The following is a 24,999-nucleotide window of genomic DNA, read 5'->3' as shown; positions in this document are numbered from 1 at the left end:
TTTCCTTCTTGGCAAGGTAAAGGAAGTCATGTGTTGAGATAAGTAGGGCTAGTGCTAGTTTGGTCAAGTGGCATTATAAATCTCTATTGCTTTTAGTCACATCAAATTGATATTGTTTATTAAAATGTCGGTTGTGCTCTTACGCCCAAATGGTTGAAAAAACTGACCACAATTGTTCTCCTATAAAATTGCAGGTTAAGTGTGAATCTACGTCATGTCATCAGGGATTAATTCTATTAATTTGTTAATAAATCGGTGATGTTTGACCTTTTATACTGTGCTATTTCTTTGAGTTTAGTTGGAAATTTCTCATATGCTGGAATATTAGAATTGGAACTCAAACATTGCATTTTGTAGCATCTGAATCTTAATTTCCCTTTAACAAGATATTGCAAAAGCATGTTAATCTTAATTCCCCTTAAATAAGATATAGCTAAGGTTATAATAAGATATAACCTTATCTAAAACAAAGTTATCCTAATTTCATAATATTTGTAATGTTCATGTTCATAAATTTTTTCAAATTTTCAATTTACTTAATGTAAAATTGAAAAATCATGTTATTTAAAAAAACAAATTGAAGCATTATTTTTATTATTTAGCATGACATTTTACCCTATTCAATTTAACAACGTTATTGTCGTTGACTATTTTATAAAATTTTTTTTAAAGATGTTTGGCGTGAAGAGGATTTACATTGAGTTTACTTTGATACTACTTTATTACGTGATCATTATCCTCGTTTTAAAAAATAAACTTTATAAGAAGCATACTTCCCATGCTTGTAAACTTTTAAAAATCTTTTATATGTTAAAAGAAAATTAAAATATATTATCTACTTCTTTTGATATACTTGACATGATACTAATATATTTCAATTACTTCTTATTAAAGTTAGGGTTTTACTATTATTTCTATGTGTCATAAATCCCACCAAATTAGGATGTGATCCATGCTCTCAAATTACAAGGTTCACCCCAACATTCATTATATGGTGTGTATCAATATTTAAGGGAAGACAGAAGAAAAAAAAATCTCAGAGGTGTGTGCTGATTTGGCAATTATTTCACTTTACATTAAGAAATATTTTAAAATCATTAAAAGGGTTTTCTAAAGGATACTTTAATTATTAAAATTTAGAATTTTTAGAATTCAGAGTTTGAAGATAAAATATAAAGTTTTTAATGTATTAATAAATTCAAGTCGTTGTTTCATTTGACGGAAAAAGGCATGTTTTTATCTTTGCAAACAAGTACCCGCAAAAAGAACCGTCCTTTTCTCAGTACAGAAAAGAAAGCTTTCAACCTTCCAAACAGAAAGGGAGTCAAACAAACGTAGTCTGTACCCCTACGCTACTACTAAAACAAGCTACGAAGATAGCTCTCAGCTCTTCCTACGCATAAACCAAAGGAAATTAAAAAAAAAAAAAAAGACAAAATGGGTGATTCAAAGGTAGAAACGATCTCCAGATTAGCTCAATGGAGGATCGACAACTTTGGTCCTTGTTCTCACAAGAAATCCGACCCTTTCAAGGTCGGTCTTTGGAACTGGTATTCTTTATCTAATACCCAGATTTTTCTTTTGTTAAAAAGTTGTTTGTTCATTTTGGGTTCTCGTTTATTTCTTGGATAATTTGACTGATTCTTGGGTGGGGGACTTAATGAAACAGGCACTTGTCTATAGAGAAGAATCGGTTTTTCTATATTCGTTTGTTTCCTGAGCCATCTCGTGTGTCCAAGGAGCAGCCTCCTTTCGCGAAATTTTTTTTTCGGGTCTCAAATGCTGGTGCTAATCGTAAACTTCATATCTCCCCACGTAAGCCTTAGTATCTCTCTCTCTCTCTCTCTCTCTCTCTCTTCCCCTCTGTTTTGATCCCCTGCTTTTCTTTATTTGGCTAATTCTAGGTTTTGAATTTTTTTTGCTGTTATAGTTTCTTATTTTTTGCATGTGATAATTGCTAACCCGTTATCTAAAATTTTAAACTGATAGGAAAGGTCAAACTTTTGTACCATTTAAATTCTAACTCATTTTTAAGCTGGATTAATGATTAATGGCTTTTAAATGTGGATTCAAGTTTATAAGAAAAGGTGCAAGCTGAAGAGTGTGTAAAGAGTTTTGCATGTAAGCCCGATGGACTAGATGCTGGGTGAAGAATGAAAGGATAGAGGATGAGGTTTTTAGGATTTGAACGCAAATCTTCATTCTGATTCAATAAAAAGAGATAGTTGAATGATCAGTTATCTAAAAGCTTCAGCTAATTGGAAAATAATCCAACTTTTATATTTAAATTATGATAGTGGAAGTAATTTAACTTGTGAAATTGAAAAGCAAGTTTGGATTTGGAGTTGGAGTTTTATTATCTACAAAATATGACTTTACTGTGGCTTTGTGTGTGTGTCTGTCTGTCTGTTAGTGTCTTTTGTGATTAAACTTTTTGAATGGAAATGATAGTTGAAATTAGAGCGTGATTCATGATTTTGGGCAGTGTTATTTTGGTTTGAGAATGAAAACATGGGAATGAAATCACTCACCTTTGATTGCAAAAGTACTTTAATTTTTTTGGACGAGAAAAATGGGAAGAAGGAAGAAGCGCTTGATAAGTGAAAGTTGGTGTTTACTTTGCTTGTCTCATGCTGATGCAAGAATGGAGAAATAAAATTTTGAATTTATCTATTATTATGGGTGTGACAAGAAAGGAACTTTTCATATTGAGCCCATATGCTGACATGAATCTAGCTGTGCTTGAAGTTTTTAAGAAAGAGGAAATCATGTTAACTTACTTCAAAATGGAGTAGGCGGTAGTCATGATTGTTTACATTGTCATAAGTAATGTTATATTAGTGCCTTTGATCTCTTTAACTTTTCTATGGCTTTTTCAACTTGCTTTCTCATGAATAAAACAACAAAAATTTCTTTCTCAACTTGACTTTACGCATATTTAGTCTGTTAAGCAGCTCTGAGAAGATGCCCTTGACAATAATTTCCTTACTTGGTGCTGCAGTTTTTGAGAGACCACTGCGAACATGTGATGACTTTGTTTGGCCTGTTGATTCTACTTTCCATGGGCGCTTCATTATTGATGTTGAGTTCCTGGACCTGAGGATCTACCCTATGAATGTGAGCTCCTTTAGATTATCATTTTAATGTGGTATAATTGCATTGTCAGTAAATGTCTTCTACTCCTCTCTCCCCCCTTATTTGGGAAGGTACTTTAGTGTTTGTTTGAAGAGCCATCACTCCTCCAAAGAGGAGGTACCTGAGTCTGAAAATGAAAAGAATAGGGTTCTTGACAAAGGATACACCGCCCCCCCCTGGCATCCCCACCTTTCTCAAAACCTGGCAATATATAGCAAGTAAATATGCTTCAAGAGATTTTTTTTTCTTTTTCTTGTTATATGCCAATGTCTATGAAGTGAGCCCTTATTATATGTTAACATGTTTCTTTGTTTTCTTTACTCTTTTGATATTAAAACCCAGGGTGGTGAATCCATTTCCATATGGCCCATTGAAGGAGCAATGCAGTCTGTGTCAACTCAAAGCACCCTGCACTGCCTTGCTCGCATGCTTGATGAGGGTATTCATGCGGATGTTACTATCAATACTGCTGATGGTACTTTAAGAGCTCACAAGGCAATTCTATCTGCAAGTTCACCTGTTTTCGAGAGCATGTTCCATCATAACCTTAAGGAAAAGGAGTCATCCACAATCCTTATAGAGGACATGTCACTGGAATCTTGCATGGCCTTTCTCAGTTACTTGTATGGAACGATAAAGCAAGAGGTCTTTTGGAAGCATCGACTGGCACTACTGGGAGCGGCAAATAAATATGACATTGTAGATCTAAAAGATGCTTGTGAAGAAAGCCTCTTAGAAGACATCAATTCACAGAATGTCCTTGAGAGGTTGCAGGAGTCTTGGCTTTACCAATTGAACAAGCTGAAGAAAGGGTGCATGATGTACTTGTTTGATTTTGGCAAGATATATGATGTTAGAGATGAAATCAATAACCTTTTCAGGCAGGCAGATAGAGAACTGATGCTGGAGATGTTTCAAGAAGTGCTCACAGTTTGGAAACCAATATGACTTTCCTTGAGAGTTGTTCCCTTTCTGCTGCCGGTGAGCAGACAAATATGTGGGAGTCCTTACAGTATAGTTAGTTGTATAATAATACTCAATGAAATCACAATTTTTTCTGTTTTCTTTTTTCTTTCTTTTTTTCTCTTGTAATATGCATATATAGGGATGCTAAGGTCTTTTTCATGTGCCAGGAATCAATTGCTTGAGGTGTGTGTGGCATTGTATAGTAACTGATGTAAAAACTTCGGCTTTTAAGGAATGTAAGCTTGGGTTGTTGGGAGTATCTCCACTGTGAACTTTGTTATGCAGTTTGAAAATGTATGATTGCTTCATATTTAAGTTGTTTGCATTTCTACAATAAATATTTATATGTTTATTATTGATGAATTCAACCACATTAACATTGCCCCAGATAATGACCTGAAAAGGGGAAAGCTCAGGCTGCATGTGCATCCTGTATTCCTGTTCCTCCCTGCTGTCAAATTCTTCTTCTTGCTCAACAGGTTCATTTTCATGTCCCTTTGATGCAAGAATGGAAATTTGCCATGCTGGTAAGTCCCCTATTCATAAACCCTTAAAACCCTGCAAGATTAAATTCTCGAGCAAGAATCAATGGAAGAGATTTCCATTCATTTTCATTCCCCAGTTTGAGTTGCTCCTTTTTCCCTGCCACAAACACAGCCCTTTAGCCCTTCACTATGGCTCTGGTACCAGAATTCAGAATTGGACGAAATGTAAGCAATCATCTGAAAGAATCAATCTCTCTTAACCTCTCTCTAAACTCTTCTTATTCCTTGAATTTTATCTCTCACCTCCTATCATAAGTATTTAACACTTCAAAGACTACTTCATCTTTTTCTCACTCTATTTTTTGCAACATTATCTCTCTTTATCAAAAAGAACTTATCTACAAACTACTTTTTCATTCTTTATTTGATTATAAAAATAATAAAAAAGGAAAGAAAACATATACTTTTTGGACTTGGGGTCTTAGTTTTTAAATAGGTAGAGATAAAAGTGAAGTGTACTTTGGTACAAATATATCCTCATTTATTCAAAAAATTTGCTTTGATAGAGTTCATGAGAACATAAATTTTAAGGAATGTTAATGTATGGATCTTTATTAAATATATAAAATTAAAATATTTAGAGGAATAATGAAATCCAAATAAGAAAAAAAAAAGAAAAATTAGTAAATCCAACGGCTGTGACTCTATCAATGATAAAAAGAGAAGGGAAATAAATTAAAGTCGTATTCACACCTGAGTGCCGTTTCTTTTTTTTTTTTTTTCAGACAAATAAATATTCTTAGGCTAATTACACGTCCGCATTTAGAAGCCTTTTTCATCTTTACACTTTTCGCGTTTCGGATTTACAATTTTGTCTCCTTTCCGCTGACGTTAAAATACCCGCCCCCGCTTTCTCTTTCTTTCCTTCTCCGATCCGTTTCCAAATCCCAATCTTCGATCGATCTTTCCCTCCATAAAAGCCCTAATTTCACCGATCTCTCTTTCTAAAACCCTACTTCATGATCACCATCCTTCAGATCTGAACTTTATTATCTCCTTAATTCAGCAGATCCGACCTTTCATTTCTTTCTGATCTCAGGTACTTAATTTATTTTTTATCTTCGAAATTTTATTTCATTTTCTTTTATTTTATTCGATCTTAGTTTATGTTTTTTTTTAATGTTAATTTGCGATCGTTTCTGTAGGTTTTTTTTAAAGAATTATTTAAAAATTATTGATTTGTTTTTCTGGTTTGTGTAGGTTTTGATCCTGTTGTTTAAAATATATAGACAAAAGGGATACTGATTTTGGGAAAGTATAGAGGGAATTGGAATTTTCTTTGATTAAATTATGGCAGCTCCTGTGCCTCCAGGGGCACCTAGACCCAGCGCTAATGCACAGCAACCACCACCACCTAATTTTAACCCTAATTATCAAACCAATCCCAATTCTTTAGCCGATAATTTGCATAATATGAACCTGAATCGGCCACCTTCGATGCCCAATTCGGGTCCTAGGCCTTCCCCTTTTGGTCAACAACCACCATTCCCTCAATCTGCAGTTTCTGCTGGATTTCCCATCGCCTCCCCGCCAATGTCACGGCCTGGCCCACCACCTGGTGTCATGGGAAGACCTGCAGTGCCTACTACTGGACCACAGCAATCTACATTACCTGCAAATGTACCCCCAGGGAGACCCATTGGTCCGCCTGTTAGTCACCCATCCCCTTTTGTCTCTAGACCACCTCCTTCTTCCTTGTCTTCTTCCATAGGTGGTGCGGTTCTACCTTCTAGTGGTTTCCCATCTTCAGGTGTACCTAATGCTGCAGTTGCACCACCACCGCCAGGTGCTCGCCCAAGTCCTTTTGCATCATTGTCACCTTTGACTGGTGGTCCAGCTGTGCCCCCGTCAAGTGCATCTGGTGGTCCTTTGAGTAATGGGCCACCAGTGATTGGTTCAGGAGCTTTGCCTGGGGCACCCCGATTTTCTCCTGCTGCAAGTATTTCACAACCTCCTGTTGGACCTCCACCAACTATGATGTCGGCTAGGGCTCCTGCTCAGGCTCCAACCATGCGTTCTGTTTTGGGAAGTCCAGCTGTTAGTGCTCCACCTGCTCCCCCGGTGGCTTCAGCATCACCATTTCCAGCTGTGCCTCAGGCTAGACCACCACCTCCAGGTTCTCCTTATGGACCACAGACATGGCCGATGCAGCCCCAGCAGGTTAGCTCAAAAATCTTTACCATATTATGCTTTTAAGATTCTTCCAATAAAGAACTATATTCAATAGGATTTTATCATTGATTATGTTGTTTTTGAGCTGGTCTTTTAGCAACCTACATTAGGCGTGGAAAGTTTTGATTGACTTCCTTTTATTTATACAATTTAGAAAATGGAATATTTGTGTGCACCTGTTTGATGTTGTTTTAGAATTTTTGGCATTATTGAGTATCTGTAAATGATCAATCTAGGAACATAAATTTTATACTTTAGTATTTACTGTAAATTGTGTCTAATGTCATTTATGTTTGGTCCAATAGTTGTTGCACATGTTAGCTTATAGAGCTAGGTTCTATTACTCTTCCCTCCTCACCCCGCAAATTGTTAGCTGAACAGAAAAAGATCTAATGCTTGTATGCAGATGTTATGTGTTTGAGTTGGCATGTAAGTATCAAAATGTACTAATACAGTGTTTGGGATCTAGGAGGGGGAGGAAAGGAGAGAAAATGGAGGGAGAGGGGATGAGGGTAAGTAAAGGAATAATTTTGCTTGTTTGGCTTGCTAAAAAAGAAAGAGGGAAAGGAAAGAAAGGTTGTGTTACAAATTTTGTTTGGTTAAAGAGTGTAAAGGAAAATTATTCTTTTTTATAGTTTTTGTAAAATTAAGCCATTTATAAGTTAAAAAGAAATGATAAACTTTGTTTCTTACGATGAAAATATTTTATTGAGGAATTCTTTCTCTCCAAATCCTCCCAATTTGAAGGGTATAAAAAAAATAGGGTTTGGAGCAGATATATATCCTTTCAAAGTCTCCCCCTCTGTTAAAGTGTTTTTCAAATTGAGATAGGGTTCCCCTCCTCCTTTGGTCTCTTCCCTTCCATTGCCTTCATCATAATCCGAAAAAAACGTTAAGGAATTGAGAAATGTAGAAACGTTTTAGTAAACCTATAATCGAAAAAAAATGAAAATTCAGATGTTCTTTGCTTTTATTAAATTAAATAATTTATGCCTTGAAAATTGCTTTGCAGTTTATGGCTATGTTGTTCAACCTTTCTCTTTCTAATGTTAAATTGTTAAGAATGTCAAATCCATGGCCTTTGTATGATTTATTGAATGGAAAGGAACGGGATGGCATGTTTGGCTTATCAATGCAAAAATAGGCCTTAAAATTGTTTCCAATTCTATCACAACTTTACAAAACCTGAACCAAAGGCTTGATAAAATATCCATCAAGACCAAGTCATATGCCAATTGATCAACTTCAACCCAATTAAGTGTTTGTTTGGCCTGACTTTTTTTCAGCTTATCCACCTCTTAAAAGCAAAAGCCAGGCCAAACAAGAATTTGGAGAAGCTCTTAAAAAAATAAGCAGCTTTTTTTTAAAGAATAAAAATTTGAAAAAGAGAGCTTTTGAAAAAGCTCTAGAGAGGAGCTTTCTCCCCTTTTTTAAAAACACGCCTCTTTTTTAGGAGAATTTTTCTTTTTGTTTCAAAAATGTCCTCATCTATTAAAAATAATTCCAACATTATCTGTTTTCACTTTTATACGAGGTGCCGAAAATTTTAAAGTACATGATTGTGTGGTTTGGTTCAAGTGGCTTTTGCATTTTGTCTACTTACATCAATAATTTGGATTCTGAATGTTTTGAATTGCTTTAGGGAATCCAACCTCCTCTTATTCCTGGCTCTACACAAGCACAACCTCCAAGAATGTTTGGAATGCCACAACAACTACCAAATCAAGCTATGACTACTATTCCACCTGCCATGGGCCAACCTGGAGCGCCTCTGTCTGGGCCATCAAAGATTGATCCTAATCAGATTCCAAGGCCTATTCCAAGTTCCTCACCAATTGTGTATGAAACTCGTCAAGGCAACTCGGCAAATCCTCCTCCGGTATAGTCTCTGATTGTTTCACCCTGGGATTTGCTAATTTGGCTATTCCTTTGATCTTTTTTAAGTTTAGGCTCATCCTTCTTGTGGTTGGCTTCTCCTGTTCTTTTACTATGTTGTCATGTATGCATACTGCAATAACAGCATTTTTGTATAGCTGCATTTTATTTATTGTTTCTTCTCCTGATCACTTGTAATCTTTTGAAGCCTGCGACAAGTGATTACATTGTCAGAGACACTGGGAATTGTAGTCCTCGTTACATGAGATGCACCATCAATCAGGTATAACAAACTATATAAATTAATTGTGGCCCTTTTCAGTACTTTATAATTGCTTATACTTTGCATTTCCCAAAAAAGAAAACATTTCTTATACTTTAATGAAGTTTGCACTGCAATTATACAAGCAGTTCTCATTGTGATGTTTTCTGTACTTATTTATTTATTTTTCATATAACAGATCCCATGCACAGCTGACCTTTTGACAACCTCAGCAATGCAGTTGGCTTTGCTGGTCCAGCCTATGGCCCTTCCTCATCCGTCAGAGGATCCTATTCAAGTAATGCACGATCAACTTGTTCTTCTAGCTTGCTATCCAATCTGTCAGGTCCTCAATGGATTTTGAAAATTGCATTTACTCATTATATTGTGGACATTTCTTGCTATAGGTTGTGGATTTTGGGGAAAGTGGTCCTGTCCGATGTTCTCGTTGCAAAGGTTACATAAATCCTTTCATGAAATTCATTGATCAGGGAAGGAAGTTTATCTGCAATTTATGTGGTCAGTATTAATTATCTTTCTGTGTTCATCTCATACGTTTAGCATCATCTTGTGGTTTTTAGTGTATGCTTATATTCATGCCATTTTGTTTTGCATTTGTGTTTCATTGCTGTCAAAACACATTGATTAGCTGTGCTTACACCTTGGGAGCTAAACATGGGATTGGGTCCTTATTACTATTTGGAGGGCTCTTTTTTTTGAAGCAGTTTGAACCACCATTTATGATTTAAATGTGATAATAATCTACGAGTGCCTTAGTTGTAAGCTAAAGGGTTCCTTAGCCTATACAATTTTATGCTTCTATTCCCAGGTTGTTGCAGTTTATCAAGTTAACATCTCCTGTATAATTTTTTTCATACAAAAAATTCCTCTTGTATATCAGATAAATACCATGACCACAGACATCAATCTTGTCTTACTTTGCTCTCTGGTTGTGTTGCTGTAATGTAGTAAGGTGGCAATGTCACTGATTGTGCCATTTTCTTGCAGGGTTTACCGATGATACTCCTCGTGACTACCATTGCAACCTAGGTCCTGATGGTAGGCGTAGAGATGCTGATGAGAGGCCTGAGCTGTGTAGAGGAACAGTTGAATTTGTTGCTTCAAAAGAGTACATGGTTTGTTAAAATTTATAACTTTGTAAATTTTAAATCAATTAACTTCTAAATTTCTACTTGATTCTCTTTTATTTATTAAATGCTTTAGTAGTAAATTGTATCATGAATGTGAAAATCTTTGGATCATGTATAAATGAAGTTATTAGTAAACATTATTAAAGCATAACAAAGATGATATGCCTGTATCCAACTCAACTCAATGTCAAACTAGTTCCTAGCAGGCAGATGTATCTTTTGCCTCTCTCTACCTGATTGAGTGCCATACTGTTGCAAAGGAGTTGAGATACTGGATCTTTCCTTAACAGCTTTGACAGATCCCACATTCCAGGAGTAACATCCAGAAGATTAACTAAGCCAACAAATAAAAAAGGTTAACAAAAAAGAAGTAAATTTAAACAGTTCAAAAATCATGCTAACATTTGGTGTTATTTAAAATTGTTGTGGCCAGGGGTTCACCTAGGGCTTTTGAGTTCATTCCTTTTTCATCTTTCATCAATGGTGTTTCTCTCTTTTCTTAAATTGGTTCAGAAGATAAATCATTCTTTTGCACTGAATTTCTTATTTCCAGGTCCGTGATCCAATGCCAGCTGTGTACTTTTTCCTAATTGATGTATCCATGAATGCCGTACAGACAGGTGCAACTGCTGCAGCTTGCAGTGCGATTAATCAAGTTATTTCTGATCTTCCTGTGAGTTTCATGTCAATTTCTAGAATGGGTGGTGTTTGGTTCTTTTTTGTTTTAATTTATTGATATGGTTGCCTTTTTTCCCCTATTTTTCTCCCTGCATTGTATCAGTAGATTATACTGGGAAGATCATAATTTGTGTTTTGATATATTATTTTTCTTTAATAATTAATTGCAAAAGAGTTTTAAATCAATGTACCGAATTTGTGTGCATCAACTGTTGCCTGTTTAATTCTAAATAGATGGGTTTCTGTACTTTTTGTTTCCATCATTAGAATGCATCGTGAGTGTGAGTCATTTTCTTGTTATGATGTATCATGAGCCTTATTTTGATGTATGCATTTTCATAGACATGATTGCATCTCAATGCTAAGATCTGGATCACAACTTTTCCTAGAAAAAAGAGAACTAAGGTGTATTTTCTTTAGTTGCAAGGTAGTCACAAAATGCACATCTCCCTCTGATCCAATTATTAGTTTTTGTTAGTCTGATAGGAGGTTCTAGAATTACGGTTGTTGATGCAGAATTCTGTGTGTACTGCATTTCTTTGTTCTCTTGAAAGTAAGTTGTTTGTGCATTAATAAAAAATTTGAAATGTAAATTCTTGTTGTAGTAACAAAATAGAGTTTGTGAAGTGTCAATGGCACAACATGAACATTTAAGTCAGTTTAGGTGTTGGCAGTTGAGGTTTTTAGCTTTAGTGTAAGGTGTGTATGATTTGGTTGAAAAGCTAATACGTATTATTAATTTGGTCAGTATTAGATCCTGCACTTCAAATCTGTTTTAATGACTTTTAGGTGAAAGCTCATTCTGGTTTTATCATCCAACTGTAAGAAAATCATAACGTGGGCTTTTCAATGTGCTTAGAATGTAATTAGTTTCAATTTTTTGTTTCGTGAGAAAATTGTTAAACTTGGTGTCAGAAACGTTTTCCATAGAGTGTAATCTCATGGCATTGTGTAATTTTAGCCAAAACAAGTCTTGATGAATTTCAGGCATTGCTAGGAAGAAATTAATTTTCCTTTGAAATGCATTATAAAAGATAATGCAAGTCTTAAACTTCTTTTTCGTCCTTAGTTGTTGGATGTCTGTTACTGTTAATTGAGTTGGAGGTTGATACATGGTTTTGCATCTTTCTTCCCCATCCTGTCCAATTAGTTTTAACTTAAAACTCATACAAGGCAATGACAATTCAGTTGGTTGATGTGTTAATTGCTTGTTGCAGGAAGGTCCTCGAACTCTGGTGGGAATGGCAACATTTGACTCAACAATCCATTTTTATAATTTAAAACGGGCACTACAACAGGTCAGTATTAGTTGCAAGTGTTCCCTCCACTCGTTCCAAGATTCCCTTCTTTTTGGCTCCTGTTCATCATGTGGGATGCTTTATATTTGCGCAAGAGAAGTCAATTTGGCAGTAATGATGCATAGAAGAATTCTGATAATTTTTTAAGAGGTTTCAAGAATTCTTTTTGCTATTAGTGGCATTGATGACATTATGGTAAATTGAACACATTCTGGACTGGGCTCCATGCTGGAAACTTGGATTTGGTGACACAGGATGGCAGAAATGTGGTTTTGATGTGGCAGCTTGAGGTTAGGATGGTTCTTGTATGTGTTTAAAATGAGATTTAATTGGTGAAGAATGATGGATCGAGGGTCAATAGTAGAGTGGTTTAATTAGCATTTAAAGGTGGTTAAATTGTAAAAATGGTGTTTTCTCATCTTAATATTAAAGACCATGACAGTAACATGTCCCTTATCATCTCAAAATCCCCCTGCTGGGGGGTGAGGAGGCATAGACACAAAAATGCTGCCAACAATGCGTCTAACATGTTTGTGTTTTCATTTCTTGGCGGAGAGTGAGGGGGTTGGGTTGACAAGGTTTTGTTAACCTTTGCAGTATTTTGAGGAGGCCATATCCCTCTTCCTTCATGAGCTTTCTCTGTCTCTGAAAGTTGAGATTTTTGTTTCGAGTATGCACAGGAGTGTAAATGTGTCAGTTTTCCATTTTATTGATTACTAAAAACTTTGAACTTTATTTTACATGATATTTTTCTCTGATTTAATCTACTGAAGAACCTCTTGAAATCAGCTGATTTTCCTGTCTTAATTGCAGCCATTGATGCTTATCGTTCCTGACATACAAGATGTCTATACCCCTCTTCAGACAGATGTTATTGTTCAGCTTTCTGAGGTTAGTTCTTTATTTCTGGGCCTCTATGTATATGTTGAAGTTTGTAAGTTGAGAATTTAACAGTGGTTGATGCTATGATGTCATCTTTAGATTTCACAAACACTTTATGCTAACTATGGTTGTTTTTTGTTCCGAGGATTCAGTGTCGCCAGCACTTAGAGCTATTGCTTGAAAACATCCCAACAATGTTTCAGAGTAGTAAAACTGCTGAGTCATGTTTTGGTGCTGCAATCAAGGTAAGCCATTACAAGGTTTTATTATAAATTAACAGAGCAATTCTTGGGCTTTGTAGATTGCAATCATTTATGGGGTATGATATGTTTTTCTGATACCAGAAGGGATCACTAGGGCTCAAACCTATGATCCATACAGTATGTGCAAATTCCCTCTGATCCTACCGCCTGAGATAGCACTGGGTGGCAATGGGATATGTGTATGCTTTCCAATTTGTCTAGCAAGTTAAATGAATTCTGCAATTCTATACCATCTAGAACCACAGGGCGTTTTTCCTGGGTTAATTTCTTTCCTAATTAAGCAAGTACATTAGTTTATAGTTTTGAATATACACCATCAAGGTTTGAAAGGCAAGAAACTTAACCTTTGCTTCTTAAACAGATTATGATTGTTACTTTAGCTTGTTTTGAGGTTTTTTGCTGCTGGTTGGTATTTGAAAGGTGTCAGACTGATCAAAATTAGACTTTTATGGTTACGTGGAAAGTTAATAATGCCTGGTGATAATTTGGGATGTATAGCCATTGCTCTATATTTAGGTGTAGATGTTGATATCTCACTAGTCTGTTTATATTTCAGGCTGCATTCTTGGCCATGAAAAGTACTGGGGGGAAGCTTCTAGTATTTCAGTCAGGCAAGCTTGTATACCTATACAACGTTTGCATGTTTTAACATGTGTATCATACAGTTCTTATACCATAAAGTTACCATATCATTTTCCACAGTTCTCTGATGAACGTATAATTTTGTCTGACAGTCTTGCCATCAGTTGGCATTGGTGCTCTTTCTTCTAGGGAGGCGGAAGGGAGAACTAACATCTCTGCTGGTGAAAAGGTTTGCATGTTCTTCTTAAATTGTTTCCTCTCTATGTCTGCTTTTATTTGAATTATAATGCAGAATTTCATTTTGGTTGCATGGAATAGTTGTTCTTTTAGATGGAGATGTGGTTATCCCTTCAAACTTAGAGCTGAAAATGTGAACCTCTGCTTGTTTGTCTGACTTCTAAGTTATGACTGTTACATGTCATCTCTGAAACCTACTTTATTTGTTTAGAATTTGCAAATTGATTCTTTTGTGCATTCAGAAGATCGGGGTAGTTACCACATGTTAAATTTATTTATTGTAACCTGATATATCTGTTTTCTGATTTATTAGCAGAAATGCTTCTCTGTTCTAGATGAAGATATTGATAATCTTCTTTTAAATATTGTGATTGGCACATATTCAAGTTTTATTAACCGAAAAGTGATATTGTTGCAAGGCTACTGACTTGACTTTTAATTCCTGTATCTTTTCTATAATTGGTGGCTTTCAAGGGTTAGGCCCTTTTGGGAGTGGTTATTGATTGTACTTAAATATAGTTATCTCAGATTAATATCATTATAGTGGACTTGTGACTTTCACTTGACAGTGGGTGTTTGTCCCCTTCTGAGAAGAGAAAAAGACAAAAAACTTTTATCCATAACTATTCATAAAATGTATTTACTGGCTATTTATCGGCATTTCAAATATGATTATCTTATTTTTCTGCTCTTTCATGTTGCATCTCCAGTGGTTTATTTGTTTGTATGACGAAATTCAGAATAGTTTAAAGCTAAGCATGAACTACTTTTTATTCAATAGAAGATAAAATTGTGCTTCTGTATTGAAATTCTTTAACTTTCTGTTTGATTAGGAGGCGCATAAATTACTGCAACCTGCTGACAAAATTCTCAAGACAATGGCAATTGAGTTTGCTGAGTATCAGGTAAACTTTGAGTGATTTCTTTTGTCCTTGATATCATTGTAATATGATAAAAAAATTGTCTGATGAATGCTTGCTGAAATTTTTGCTGGTTACATGTATCTGTGGCTATGACTGATTTTTCTGACCATGCTCTTTATATTGGAACATGTAACAGGTCTGTGTTGACGTATTTGTCACTACTCAGACATATGTAGACATTGCTTCCATTTCTGTCATCCCTAGAACAACTGGAGGCCAGGTATTAACTGTGTTTACCTTGGTTTTTCCTGTTTCACGGCATGATAATTTAATACAAATTGTTATCTTCTAACACCCATGCTTAACTTGAATAGAAATGGTGAAGTACAAGTTGTTTGTTACTCTCTGCTCCAAATGGAATTTCCATCTGCATTATTTTCTCAATTTAATTTTTAAGTTTCTCTAATTTAAAGTTATAAAGCATTGAAAATTGTTGTGCACCTTCCTCTTTAAGATTCAAGCTTTTGAGAATAATTCTTGTGATTTAAAATTATAAAATTTTTAATATGAAAATGTTGAGACCAAATTGGTTTAAAATGTCAAACAGCATATTCAATGTATATGAAGCGAGTACTTTTCTATCACAAGTCATCCATTCACCAAAGTTACTTTTGTGAGCCAAAGTGTGTAGCTATGCTCATATTCCTGTTCATCATTAATCAAATTTAAGGGAGCCATCATGTTTGAAAAAATGTTTTCAAGTTTGCAAAGTGCACTAGTTGCAAGCCTTGCACGTTGGCTGGGTACTTAAAAATTTTCCATTTGATAGCCCTTCAATATTTCTTAGTATGTCAGTGCTTATTGGGACCTCTTAATACTTTAGTCAGGTTATTGATGCAAGTTTGTTGCTTAACTCAGAACAGGCTTGATTTCTGATCTTTCTATACTTTTCTTTTGGACTCTTAACTTTTGGAATCTCCACTACCACATCCAAATAATTTCTATATGGGGATTGGGTCATACTGAGTTTCATGTGCTAAACTATGGATGAGATGCTTCCCAAGTTTATAGGGTATGGTAAAAGAAATGATAGTTGAGCGACAACCTCCTTTCTTTGTTAGATAACAAGTTATCTTTACTTAATTCTTTTCTTTTGTGATCAACTGTGTTACTCCGTTGTCAGTGTTAATGAACTTGATGTTCTCATCCTCCACATGCTTGTTGACTGTCCTCAGCAGAGTTCTAACTCAATAAAATAACTCAAGCCTGATGCATGCATTGGTGATACTTGAGAGCCTGACTCTATATTTTAATGTATTTGTTTATTCACCAACAAATCTGTGCAGTTGTTTCTTGAGTGTAAGACTCATGTTTCAACAATTTCAACTCTAAATTTCAGGTGTATTATTATTACCCCTTCTCTGCTGTATCTGATCCTGCGAAGCTCTACAATGACCTTAGATGGAACATCACTAGGCCCCAAGGTTTTGAGGCTGTCATGCGTGTGAGATGCAGTCAGGTAATGTTATCTGATTTTGCTCTGTTTCATTAGTGAAATATTGATAATTGACCTCATCTTATTATGATGGTAATTTAACCGTATTTTAATCTTTTCCCCCTTTAAATACTTGTAGGGTATTCAAGTTCAAGATTACTCTGGAAACTTTTGCAAACGCATTCCAACTGACATTGACCTACCTGGGGTTTGTGCTCTTTTTGAAAAATACTTGGTCTTATATTTCTCATTAATGTTTTTTAGCTTCTGTACTACAAATTATTTTGGTTATTTTTTATCACTTAAAGCATGATTGAAAAGTTGGAACCATAACTGGTGACACTGTTTGGTTAACCTTAGGAAAGTATAAGCTTCAAAATGGTTATTATTTACTACACAATGTTTAGCTTTGAACACAAGTTGCATGATTGGCTAACCCCAGCTAAACAAAAGAAGAAGAGGAGAAAAAGGAAGAAAGAGTTAGAAAAAATGCTAGATCAAACATCTGGGATATAATGCTCCTTGCCTGGTGCATATAGATTGATTTTGTGTATTAATGTGTTGAAGAATTTATTACTATAATATTGGTTACATTCTCCCAGGTCTTTGAAATGATACCAATGAGTCTTTAATAAAGGAAGAAAGAGTTAGAAATTATGCTAGATCAAACATCCGGGATATAATACTCCTTGCCTGGTGAATATAGATTTACTTTGTGTATTGTATAGAGAAAAGATTTTACATTTTCTCCTAGTTGTGATTTAAGTCAATCGTATAATTGCACTATAAATGAGCTATGGAGATGGATGATGACTTATTGTAAGAGATGTATAACTGCTTTTGGATGTTTGGTTTGCTTAGTCTATGCTTGGATTTCAGATATTTTCAGGCATGGTTATGTGGCTGACGGGTATGTTTAAGTTTTCCTTATTTTTGAAGAGTTATATCTTCATAATCCATGTCCACTTTGAGGTGTTGAATTCGTAGAAAAAATTAAGCGTAGGAGCAACATGTGAATTATTTAGTGTGCTTTAGTCAGCCATAATTTTGTAACTTGTGAATTTGGTAACTTTGCTTCTTTTATGTATAAATTTTTTCTTGAAGAAATTAGGCATGTTTTAATGCTGAGAGTGTTTATTGACATGGTTAAGTTTTGCCTGAGCAGATTTTGAGGGCTTTATCTCTATCAATTTGTTTCAATCATGATCAATCCTCTCTGTTATGCAGATTGACTGTGACAAATGTATATTGGTAACCTTAAAGCATGATGACAAATTACAAGATGGTTCTGAATGTGCTTTTCAGGTACTAATCTAATGGTGTCTGAATTTTTAATGTTCATCATGCTTCCTACATTATTTGTTAGCATTGAGAAGTTGAGAGTTTTGATGCTTCTATAACATTCTGGCTTTCATTTTCCAGTGTGCCCTTCTCTATACCACTGTTTATGGCCAAAGAAGAATTCGAGTCACAAACTTATCCTTGCCATGCACAAATATGCTAAGCAATTTGTTTCGTGCTGCTGACTTGGATACTCAATTTGCATGTTTCTTAAAGCAAGGTATTTGAGCACTGGTTCTGTTAATCGTTGTTTTCCCTCATGGCATGTTTGCTCTGCATCAAACTGTGATTTGAAAATGTCCCTCTTCCCCATTGTTTTTCAAATTATGAATTTGTCCTTTCCATATGGATGAGGTGTTTCTTGGTTATTTTATCTGAAGGCTTTTCATGCAATTGTCTTCTTGGTATCATTACTTTGATGTGCAAGAATTCTGAACCATGTATTGTTTCTTACTAATTTATTTTGAACGCAGCTGCTACTGAAATTCCTACAAGCCCGCTTGTGCAAGTGAGGGAACAAGTGACAAATTTATGCATCAACATTCTGCTTTCATATCGTAAATTTTGCGCAACAGTATCATCATCTGGACAGCTTATTCTCCCTGAGGCTCTTAAGCTTCTTCCTCTATACACCCTTGGTACATATGTTTCCTAGATTAATCCGTATCTTATCCTCTTTGTATATTATTTATTTTTTGAGTTAACCTCAATCTTTATTTCATTGTCTCTTCCATTTTGACAAGTTCTGTGGCAGAAATTCGGTCATTCTACTAAGAAAAAATTGAACTATTTTTCATCAGTTGATAATGTTGTCTTCTTCATTTTCAGCATTAATCAAGAGTACAGGGTTGCGAAATGATGGCAGAATAGATGACCGTTCCTTCTGGTTCAATTATGTTTCCTCCCTTTCTACTCCTTTGGCAGTCCCGCTGGTTTATCCCAGAATGTTTGCCATCCACAATCTCAATTCGAAGGTAAAAGTTTCTAGTTGGCTTACAGTCAAGAGTGTTTCAACCGTGCTAACAGACAATTTTCTTCTTGTTGGACAGGAAGGAGATGAGTCTGTTCTTCCTCCTATAATCCCACTTTCTAGTGAACATATCAGCGATGATGGAATTTATCTTCTTGAGAATGGTGAGGATGCTTTAATATACTTTGGGAGCTCCGTGGATTCAAGTATTTTGCAACAACTTTTTGGCTTTACCTCAGTTGATGAAGTCCCCACTCAGGTATTTTGTTTTACTTTTTTGAAGTGTGTAAGTCTACTGAAATCATCAACTGTTTAATTTATAAGAAACAACTTGTGAGTTGTGACCAATAATCACAAATAAAGTGTTGAGTACCTGAACCTTTTTTTCCAGACTTGTCATGTTTTGTATCTGCTGCAAGATGAGCAAGAAATGGAGATTTTGTTGCCCTATTTCTTTAAACAATGAATTTAAAGAAGGTCAAATGGCACATCATATCTCATATCGACCACACCCTTATTTTGATTCAAATTAGCTCTTAAACTCCATGTATGATGGGATTTTTTCTGCATGCTTACTCCATGTATGATGGGATTTTTTCTGCATGCTTAGTTTCCTTTTCCTTCCATTTAATAGTGTGAATTTCCCTTGGTCATTTATGGAGTATGTGTTCTTCCAATTGGATGAGAAGAGTCTTGAAAGGTCTTGTGCTGGATGACTGAATAGTATGACAGTCATTTCAAGTGTTAGGACTCTTCTGTTAGGGTTATATACTGTAATATGTAGGAAAGAAAAAGCGGGGAGAAAAAGAAATTATGAGGGATGAGAACTTTAATTTGTGGTGCCTATTTTCAAAATATATTTTTCAGCTTTATTCTGTGTCTTGACCCTTTCACCTACCAATTAAAGACATGCCATTTTGTAAATATTTCTGCATGTTCAGTTTGTGATGCAGCAATATGACAATCCATTATCCAAGAAGTTCAATGATGTAGTAAATGCGATTCGGCAGCAAAGATGTTCCTACCTTCGGTATGAATAATTGTTCTTTTTTCAGCATTACTTTATTTCTAAAAGAAAGGTTTATTACATCTCTTCTACAGAAAATTGAAGTAGATATCTCTATGTAATACATTTTATCTTTCTATTCTTTTGCAGCTTGAAATTGTGCAGGAAGGGGGATCCATCAGGTTAGTACATAGAACTTCCCTCTTATGCAACTATGATACTGCTTGATAAAAAAACCTGTATGGAATGTTCAACCAAAATAGCCATGGATTTCTATTTCTTATATAGATATAGGCTTTTTTCTCTTTTTTGTGCACTTTCCGTTTTACATAATTTTAACCTACCCCAAAATTATGTCAACCTGCATCATTTAAAGTTTTCTCAGTCTGTGTCATGGAGAGAGAGAGACTGTGTTTTGTGGGTGTCTGCATGAAGCAAATAGTTTCTGGACTATTGCTTCTATGCTTGCTGGTTTTTTATTGTTAGAGTAAATTCTGTATTTTAGAGAAAAAGAAAAAGCAACTGTGTTAAAACATTCTCATGATTTAATTGTTACATTTTCAGGAATGCTGTTTTTCTCATGCATGGTAGAAGACAAGAATGCAATTGGCCCCTCTTATGTTGAGTTTCTTGTACATATTCATCGGCAAATTCAAATGAAAATGTCATGACAGTTTCAAGCTGCCTCAGTTCAGCTCACAGGTATGAGATTTTTATTTGGGATTGCATGGAGCACAAAGAAAAGAGTTTCAAGTCAGATGACAAGAATCTGAGTGGCCTCCTACTCTGAGTTTCTTGTACATATTGAGCGGCAATTCTGGGTGAAAGTTTTATGAGTGTTTTACGCTTCTTCAGTTTGTTTCACAAGTTGTAATCATCCAACTTTTGTGATGCACTTGGAAGATTAAAGCAGCATATAAACATCTTATTTCCATAATTTTGGTAGCCCGATCAATTATTTATTTCTAGAAACGCAAAGTTTTGTTGAAGAGAGGTTTGTAGTCGTAGTGAACTTGATAATACAGGGGTCAGTTGAAGTAATAATAAATATCTATTTGGATTTTTGCTTCTCGTCTTCTGGAGTATATCCCTGTATTTTTGTTCCCCCAATATTTTTATGCAGAACTAAGCAGTACACCTTAAAAAGAGCGGTGAAAATGAATACACATTATGCTTGTAATAGAGTAGGTTTTGTACTGTGTTCTCGCTTGTCTCTCTCCCCGATCACAGTCATTGGCAATGGCTTCTATATGTTTAAATCATGATGCCTTGGCTGCAAAAAGAAGTGAAAGTGACCGCTTCTGCAGTCGAGGCATATTTAAACGAAAGACTTATTGCTGTATTCTATGTTCAATTGGAATTGGTTAATGAATTAATAGTAGGAGTACTTATGAGTGGCATTTTATATAATGAATTGATTAGAGAATCAATGGTTATAAATGCAAATCCCCACACGCTTTGAGAAGTGTACCCCTAACGGGATACGAAGTTAAACTTGTGAAAGGAAACAAAGAAATAAACAGGAGAAGTGGTTCATGTAAAAGGAGTCAGACTTTGGACGTCCAGTAAGATTTCAATAGTAAGCTTTCAAGATTCGTTGCTTTCTGGCTCCCAACCGACATCAAAGTCCCTGAAAGACCTGTTTCCTCGCTAATCAACATACGTCATTTCTCAAAACCTAGAAACCCGATTCCATCATACTGCCATGGCTTGCAACTACTGCCTCAATATTTGGCAAGAAAACGATCCTCGTTTACGACAACTCTGGTCTTCGATCCCATATCATGTCTTCAACATCTGCTTCAAGTTTCATTACATTTCACCCCTCAAACTTAGAAACAACCTTACAAATTCAATCTGTCGTACATCCTCGTGACGTTCTTTTATCTCAACAGTACGGTCAAAACATTGTACTTTCCATGTTAGCCAACACGGGGCTACCTCTGGAATTCCTTCAAACCGTCATTGTTCCCGATGGCTTGTCTTTTGCATGGGAGACTGATGCTGATCCTGAAAACCTTGGATGTAAAATAATAAAGTTGCTTGTGGAACTACTAGTAGAGGAAACCGACGATGAGGGTGATGATCAGGTGTTTGATGACTCATTGAGTACATTGAACTTCAACCCTGCTAGTTAGTCATCTATTCAAGGTCTGAAAAGGGTGAAATTGGGTTATGATCAAGATCATCTCTTACCATTCAAAAAGAGAAGAAGGTTCGAGGGTTTGACTTCTAGTACGTCAAAGAAAGAATGTAATATCTGTTTGGATGAGTTTTCGGACGATGAAAAGGTTGCGTTGATGCCTTGCGGACATGTTTACCATGATGGTTGCTTCGTTTTCGTTAGGTGGTTGGAGACGAGTCACTTGTGCCCCTTGTGCCGCTACCAGATGCCAAGCCGATTGGATTTTTTATCTCTTTCAAGCATTGTCAAATCACTTGTTTTAGTATTTTGTTGAATGTGCTCGAGAGGAAATGTAAAATTTTGCTTATTATTAGAATCTAATTGTGAAAATGATCATCAAATATGAGTTTCTTACTGATGGGGTAATTTTTTTTAGTATATAGTTCTTGTTTTTTTTTACAAAATATTTTTTGTAAGATAATTTTGTTAATTGGATGGGTAAATTTATTGTTAATTTTTTTTTAAAATATTTTTTTAATGTTCTAATACATGTCAATATTAATAAATCAATGCAATCAATAATATTAACCATGACAGTTTTAATTATGATTATTATTTTATATCTTTCGTATTGATAATCGCTGCGATTATAATTTATTTATTTTTATAAAAATCATTTACACTTTCATGAAAATTTTTGAATATACCCATTTTTCATAGATAATTTTATTGTGCATTAATATTTACATTGTCCAAGTTTTTGAAGTACGTAATTCAAAAATAAAGTGATAATTATAAAGGGGATGTATAAAAGTAAATTTTTTTTTGTATAAAAACATATTATTCAATTATTAATAAATTAACATTCAAAATAATTAATTTTCGAGTAGACGACTTTGAGACATCAACTAAATAAATGAGCATATAGGATAATAAAAAAAAATTACTTTGGATTTTACATTCAAACTTATATATAAAATTCAAAATTCAAAATCACTAGTTTTCCATAAACTAAATAAATGTTTGCCATCCACAACCTCAATTCGAAGGCAAAAGTTTCTAGTTGGCTGACAGGTCCAGAGTGTTTCAACCATGCTAACAGACAATTTTCTGCTTGTTGGACAGCAGGGAGATGAGTCTGCTCTTCCTCCTATAATCCCACCTTCTAGTGAACATATCAGCGATGATGGAGTTTATCTTCTTGAGAATGGTGAGGATGCTTTAATATATTTTGGGAGCTCAGTGGATTCAAGTATATTGCAACAAATTTTGGGCTTTACCTCAGTTGATGAAGTCCCCACTCAGGTATAATTTTACAGCCACATGTTATGTAAATGAGTAATAATTGTGACTGATTAGAGAGTCAATTGTTTTAAATTATTGAGAAAGACTTGTAAATAAAGCAAATTCCCACACTCTGTGAGAAGTGTACTCCTGCTTGGACTCCTTATCGTTAGAAAGTTAAACTTGCGGGACAAGAGAGAAGGGGTTCATACAAAAGGAGTCGACTTTGGATGTCCAATTAGTTGTCCATCTTTGGTACACTAAGCTTTTAAGATTCGATCCTTTCTGCCTCTAAACCGTCATCAAAATCCCTAAAAGACCTGTTTTTTAACTAACCACCAAACAAGAAAAACCCAGAAAATAGATTCCAACGTACTGGCATGGCTCCAACTACTCCAGTCAAGAAAACGATAATCGTCTAGAGCAAATTAATCTGCTATCTCTTCAACATCCGGTTGGAGTTTCATTACGTTTCACCTCTCAACTTGGAAACAACGTCCTTAGAAACTCAACCTATCATGTCTCCTGGTGACATGCTTTTATCTGAAGAGCACTGTCCAGACATTCTACTTTCCATGTTTGCAAACACGGCTATGTCGCTGGAATCCCTTCAAACCGTCATTGTTCCCGTTATCTAGTCTTTTGCTGCTGATCCTGTCAACCTTGGACGTAAAATTAATAATAAAGTTTGGTGTGGAAATATTACTTCCCGAACCTGATGATGAGTGGTCTCAAAATTTCAATTATAAGTATATTATTGAAAAATAAAATGATAGTAATAAAAATAATGTATAAAAATAAAATGTTCTTTGTATAAAAACATTTTATTCGAATATTAATAAATTTTATAAAAAATTATATCAATAAAATTAACATTCAAATTAATTAGTCTTCAATTAGAAAGTTCCAATCTAAAGATAAAATTAGTTTCCGAGATAACAAAAATTTACTATGGACTTTGCATTTTCAATTTCATTTGTATTTTTTTTCCATTTTCGTTTAAAGTCACTAAAATTATGAGAAAGTTCTTTCTCTCCCTCTCTTCATTGCTATTTTTGGGCTCAGCTCTGAGGTTATTGGATTATTTTGGATCGCAGGTGCCTGCTTACTTGTAGACACCCACCCACACTTCCAGAACCTTTGATAGTGATCCCAAATTAAACACAGAAGCACCTACAACTCTCCATTGATGAAACTTGAGATTCTGCAACCGCTTTAATCCTCATAAATAAAAGTCAAACAAACCCAAAAACAAAAGAAGCAACCAAAGAATAATTAAACAAAAAAAAAATATTCTTTTTCTTACTGGATGGATTAGAATTGGAATTGGTTAATGAATTAATAGTAAGAGTAAGTAATTATGGGTGGCATTTTATATAAAGAGTAATAATTGTGAATTGATTGGTTATAAATGCAAATTCCCACACGCTGTGAGAAGTGTACTCCTAATGGAATAAGTAGTCAAACTTGTAAAAGGAAACAACAAGGAAATAAACAAGAGAAGTGGTTCCCATAAAAGGAGTCAGCCTTCGGACGTCCAGTTAGATTTCAATAGTTAGCTTTCAAGACTCGAAGCTTTCTGCCTCTAAACCGTCATCAAAACCTCCAGCTTTACCCAAAAGACCTGTTTTTGAACTAACCAACAAACAAGAAAAACCCAGAGTAGAGATTCCAACATACTTCCATGGCTTCCAACTCTTCCAGCCAAGAAAACGATAATCGTTTAGAACAAATCTGCTCTGTCTTCGACATCCAGTTGGAGTTTCATTACGCTTCACGTCTCAACTTGGAAACAACGTCCATAGAAACTCAATCTGTAATGTGTCCTAGTGACATGCTTTTATCTGAAGAGCACGGTCCAGACATTCT

General features: G+C 35.1%; 2 protein-coding genes across 2 annotated transcripts; both read left to right on the top strand.

Moving 5' to 3' along the window:
* Window positions 1–1,293: 1,293 nt before the first annotated feature.
* On the top strand, window positions 1,294–4,360 carry LOC18592348 (BTB/POZ domain-containing protein). Its single transcript, XM_007019022.3, has 4 exons — window positions 1,294–1,550; window positions 1,670–1,815; window positions 3,002–3,117; window positions 3,478–4,360. The coding sequence occupies exons 1-4, from the start codon at window positions 1,438–1,440 to the stop codon at window positions 4,081–4,083; spliced, it is 981 nt and encodes a 326-aa protein (XP_007019084.1). The 5' UTR covers window positions 1,294–1,437; the 3' UTR covers window positions 4,084–4,360.
* A 1,062-nt stretch (window positions 4,361–5,422) lies between these two features.
* Window positions 5,423–20,792, top strand: LOC18592347 (Sec23/Sec24 protein transport family protein). Its single transcript, XM_007019021.3, has 25 exons — window positions 5,423–5,685; window positions 5,847–6,806; window positions 8,461–8,697; window positions 8,902–8,976; window positions 9,155–9,253; window positions 9,363–9,474; window positions 9,964–10,091; window positions 10,660–10,779; window positions 12,002–12,082; window positions 12,896–12,973; window positions 13,117–13,209; window positions 13,784–13,838; window positions 13,962–14,038; window positions 14,880–14,951; window positions 15,106–15,189; window positions 16,309–16,428; window positions 16,544–16,612; window positions 17,632–17,709; window positions 17,827–17,965; window positions 18,219–18,383; window positions 18,574–18,719; window positions 18,795–18,974; window positions 19,657–19,745; window positions 19,872–19,903; window positions 20,286–20,792. Exons 2-25 carry the CDS (start codon window positions 5,937–5,939, stop codon window positions 20,390–20,392), a joined length of 3,306 nt encoding a protein of 1,101 aa, XP_007019083.3. The 5' UTR covers window positions 5,423–5,685; window positions 5,847–5,936; the 3' UTR covers window positions 20,393–20,792.
* The last annotated feature ends 4,207 nt before the right edge of the window (window positions 20,793–24,999 follow it).

This window comes from Theobroma cacao, chromosome 8, assembly GCF_053813885.1.
Source record: "Theobroma cacao isolate CCN51 chromosome 8, ASM5381388v1, whole genome shotgun sequence".
Taxonomy (NCBI): domain Eukaryota; kingdom Viridiplantae; phylum Streptophyta; class Magnoliopsida; order Malvales; family Malvaceae; genus Theobroma; species Theobroma cacao.
The sequence above is the reverse complement of the archived record's forward strand: the minus strand, read 5'-3'. Positions and strand labels throughout refer to the sequence as shown.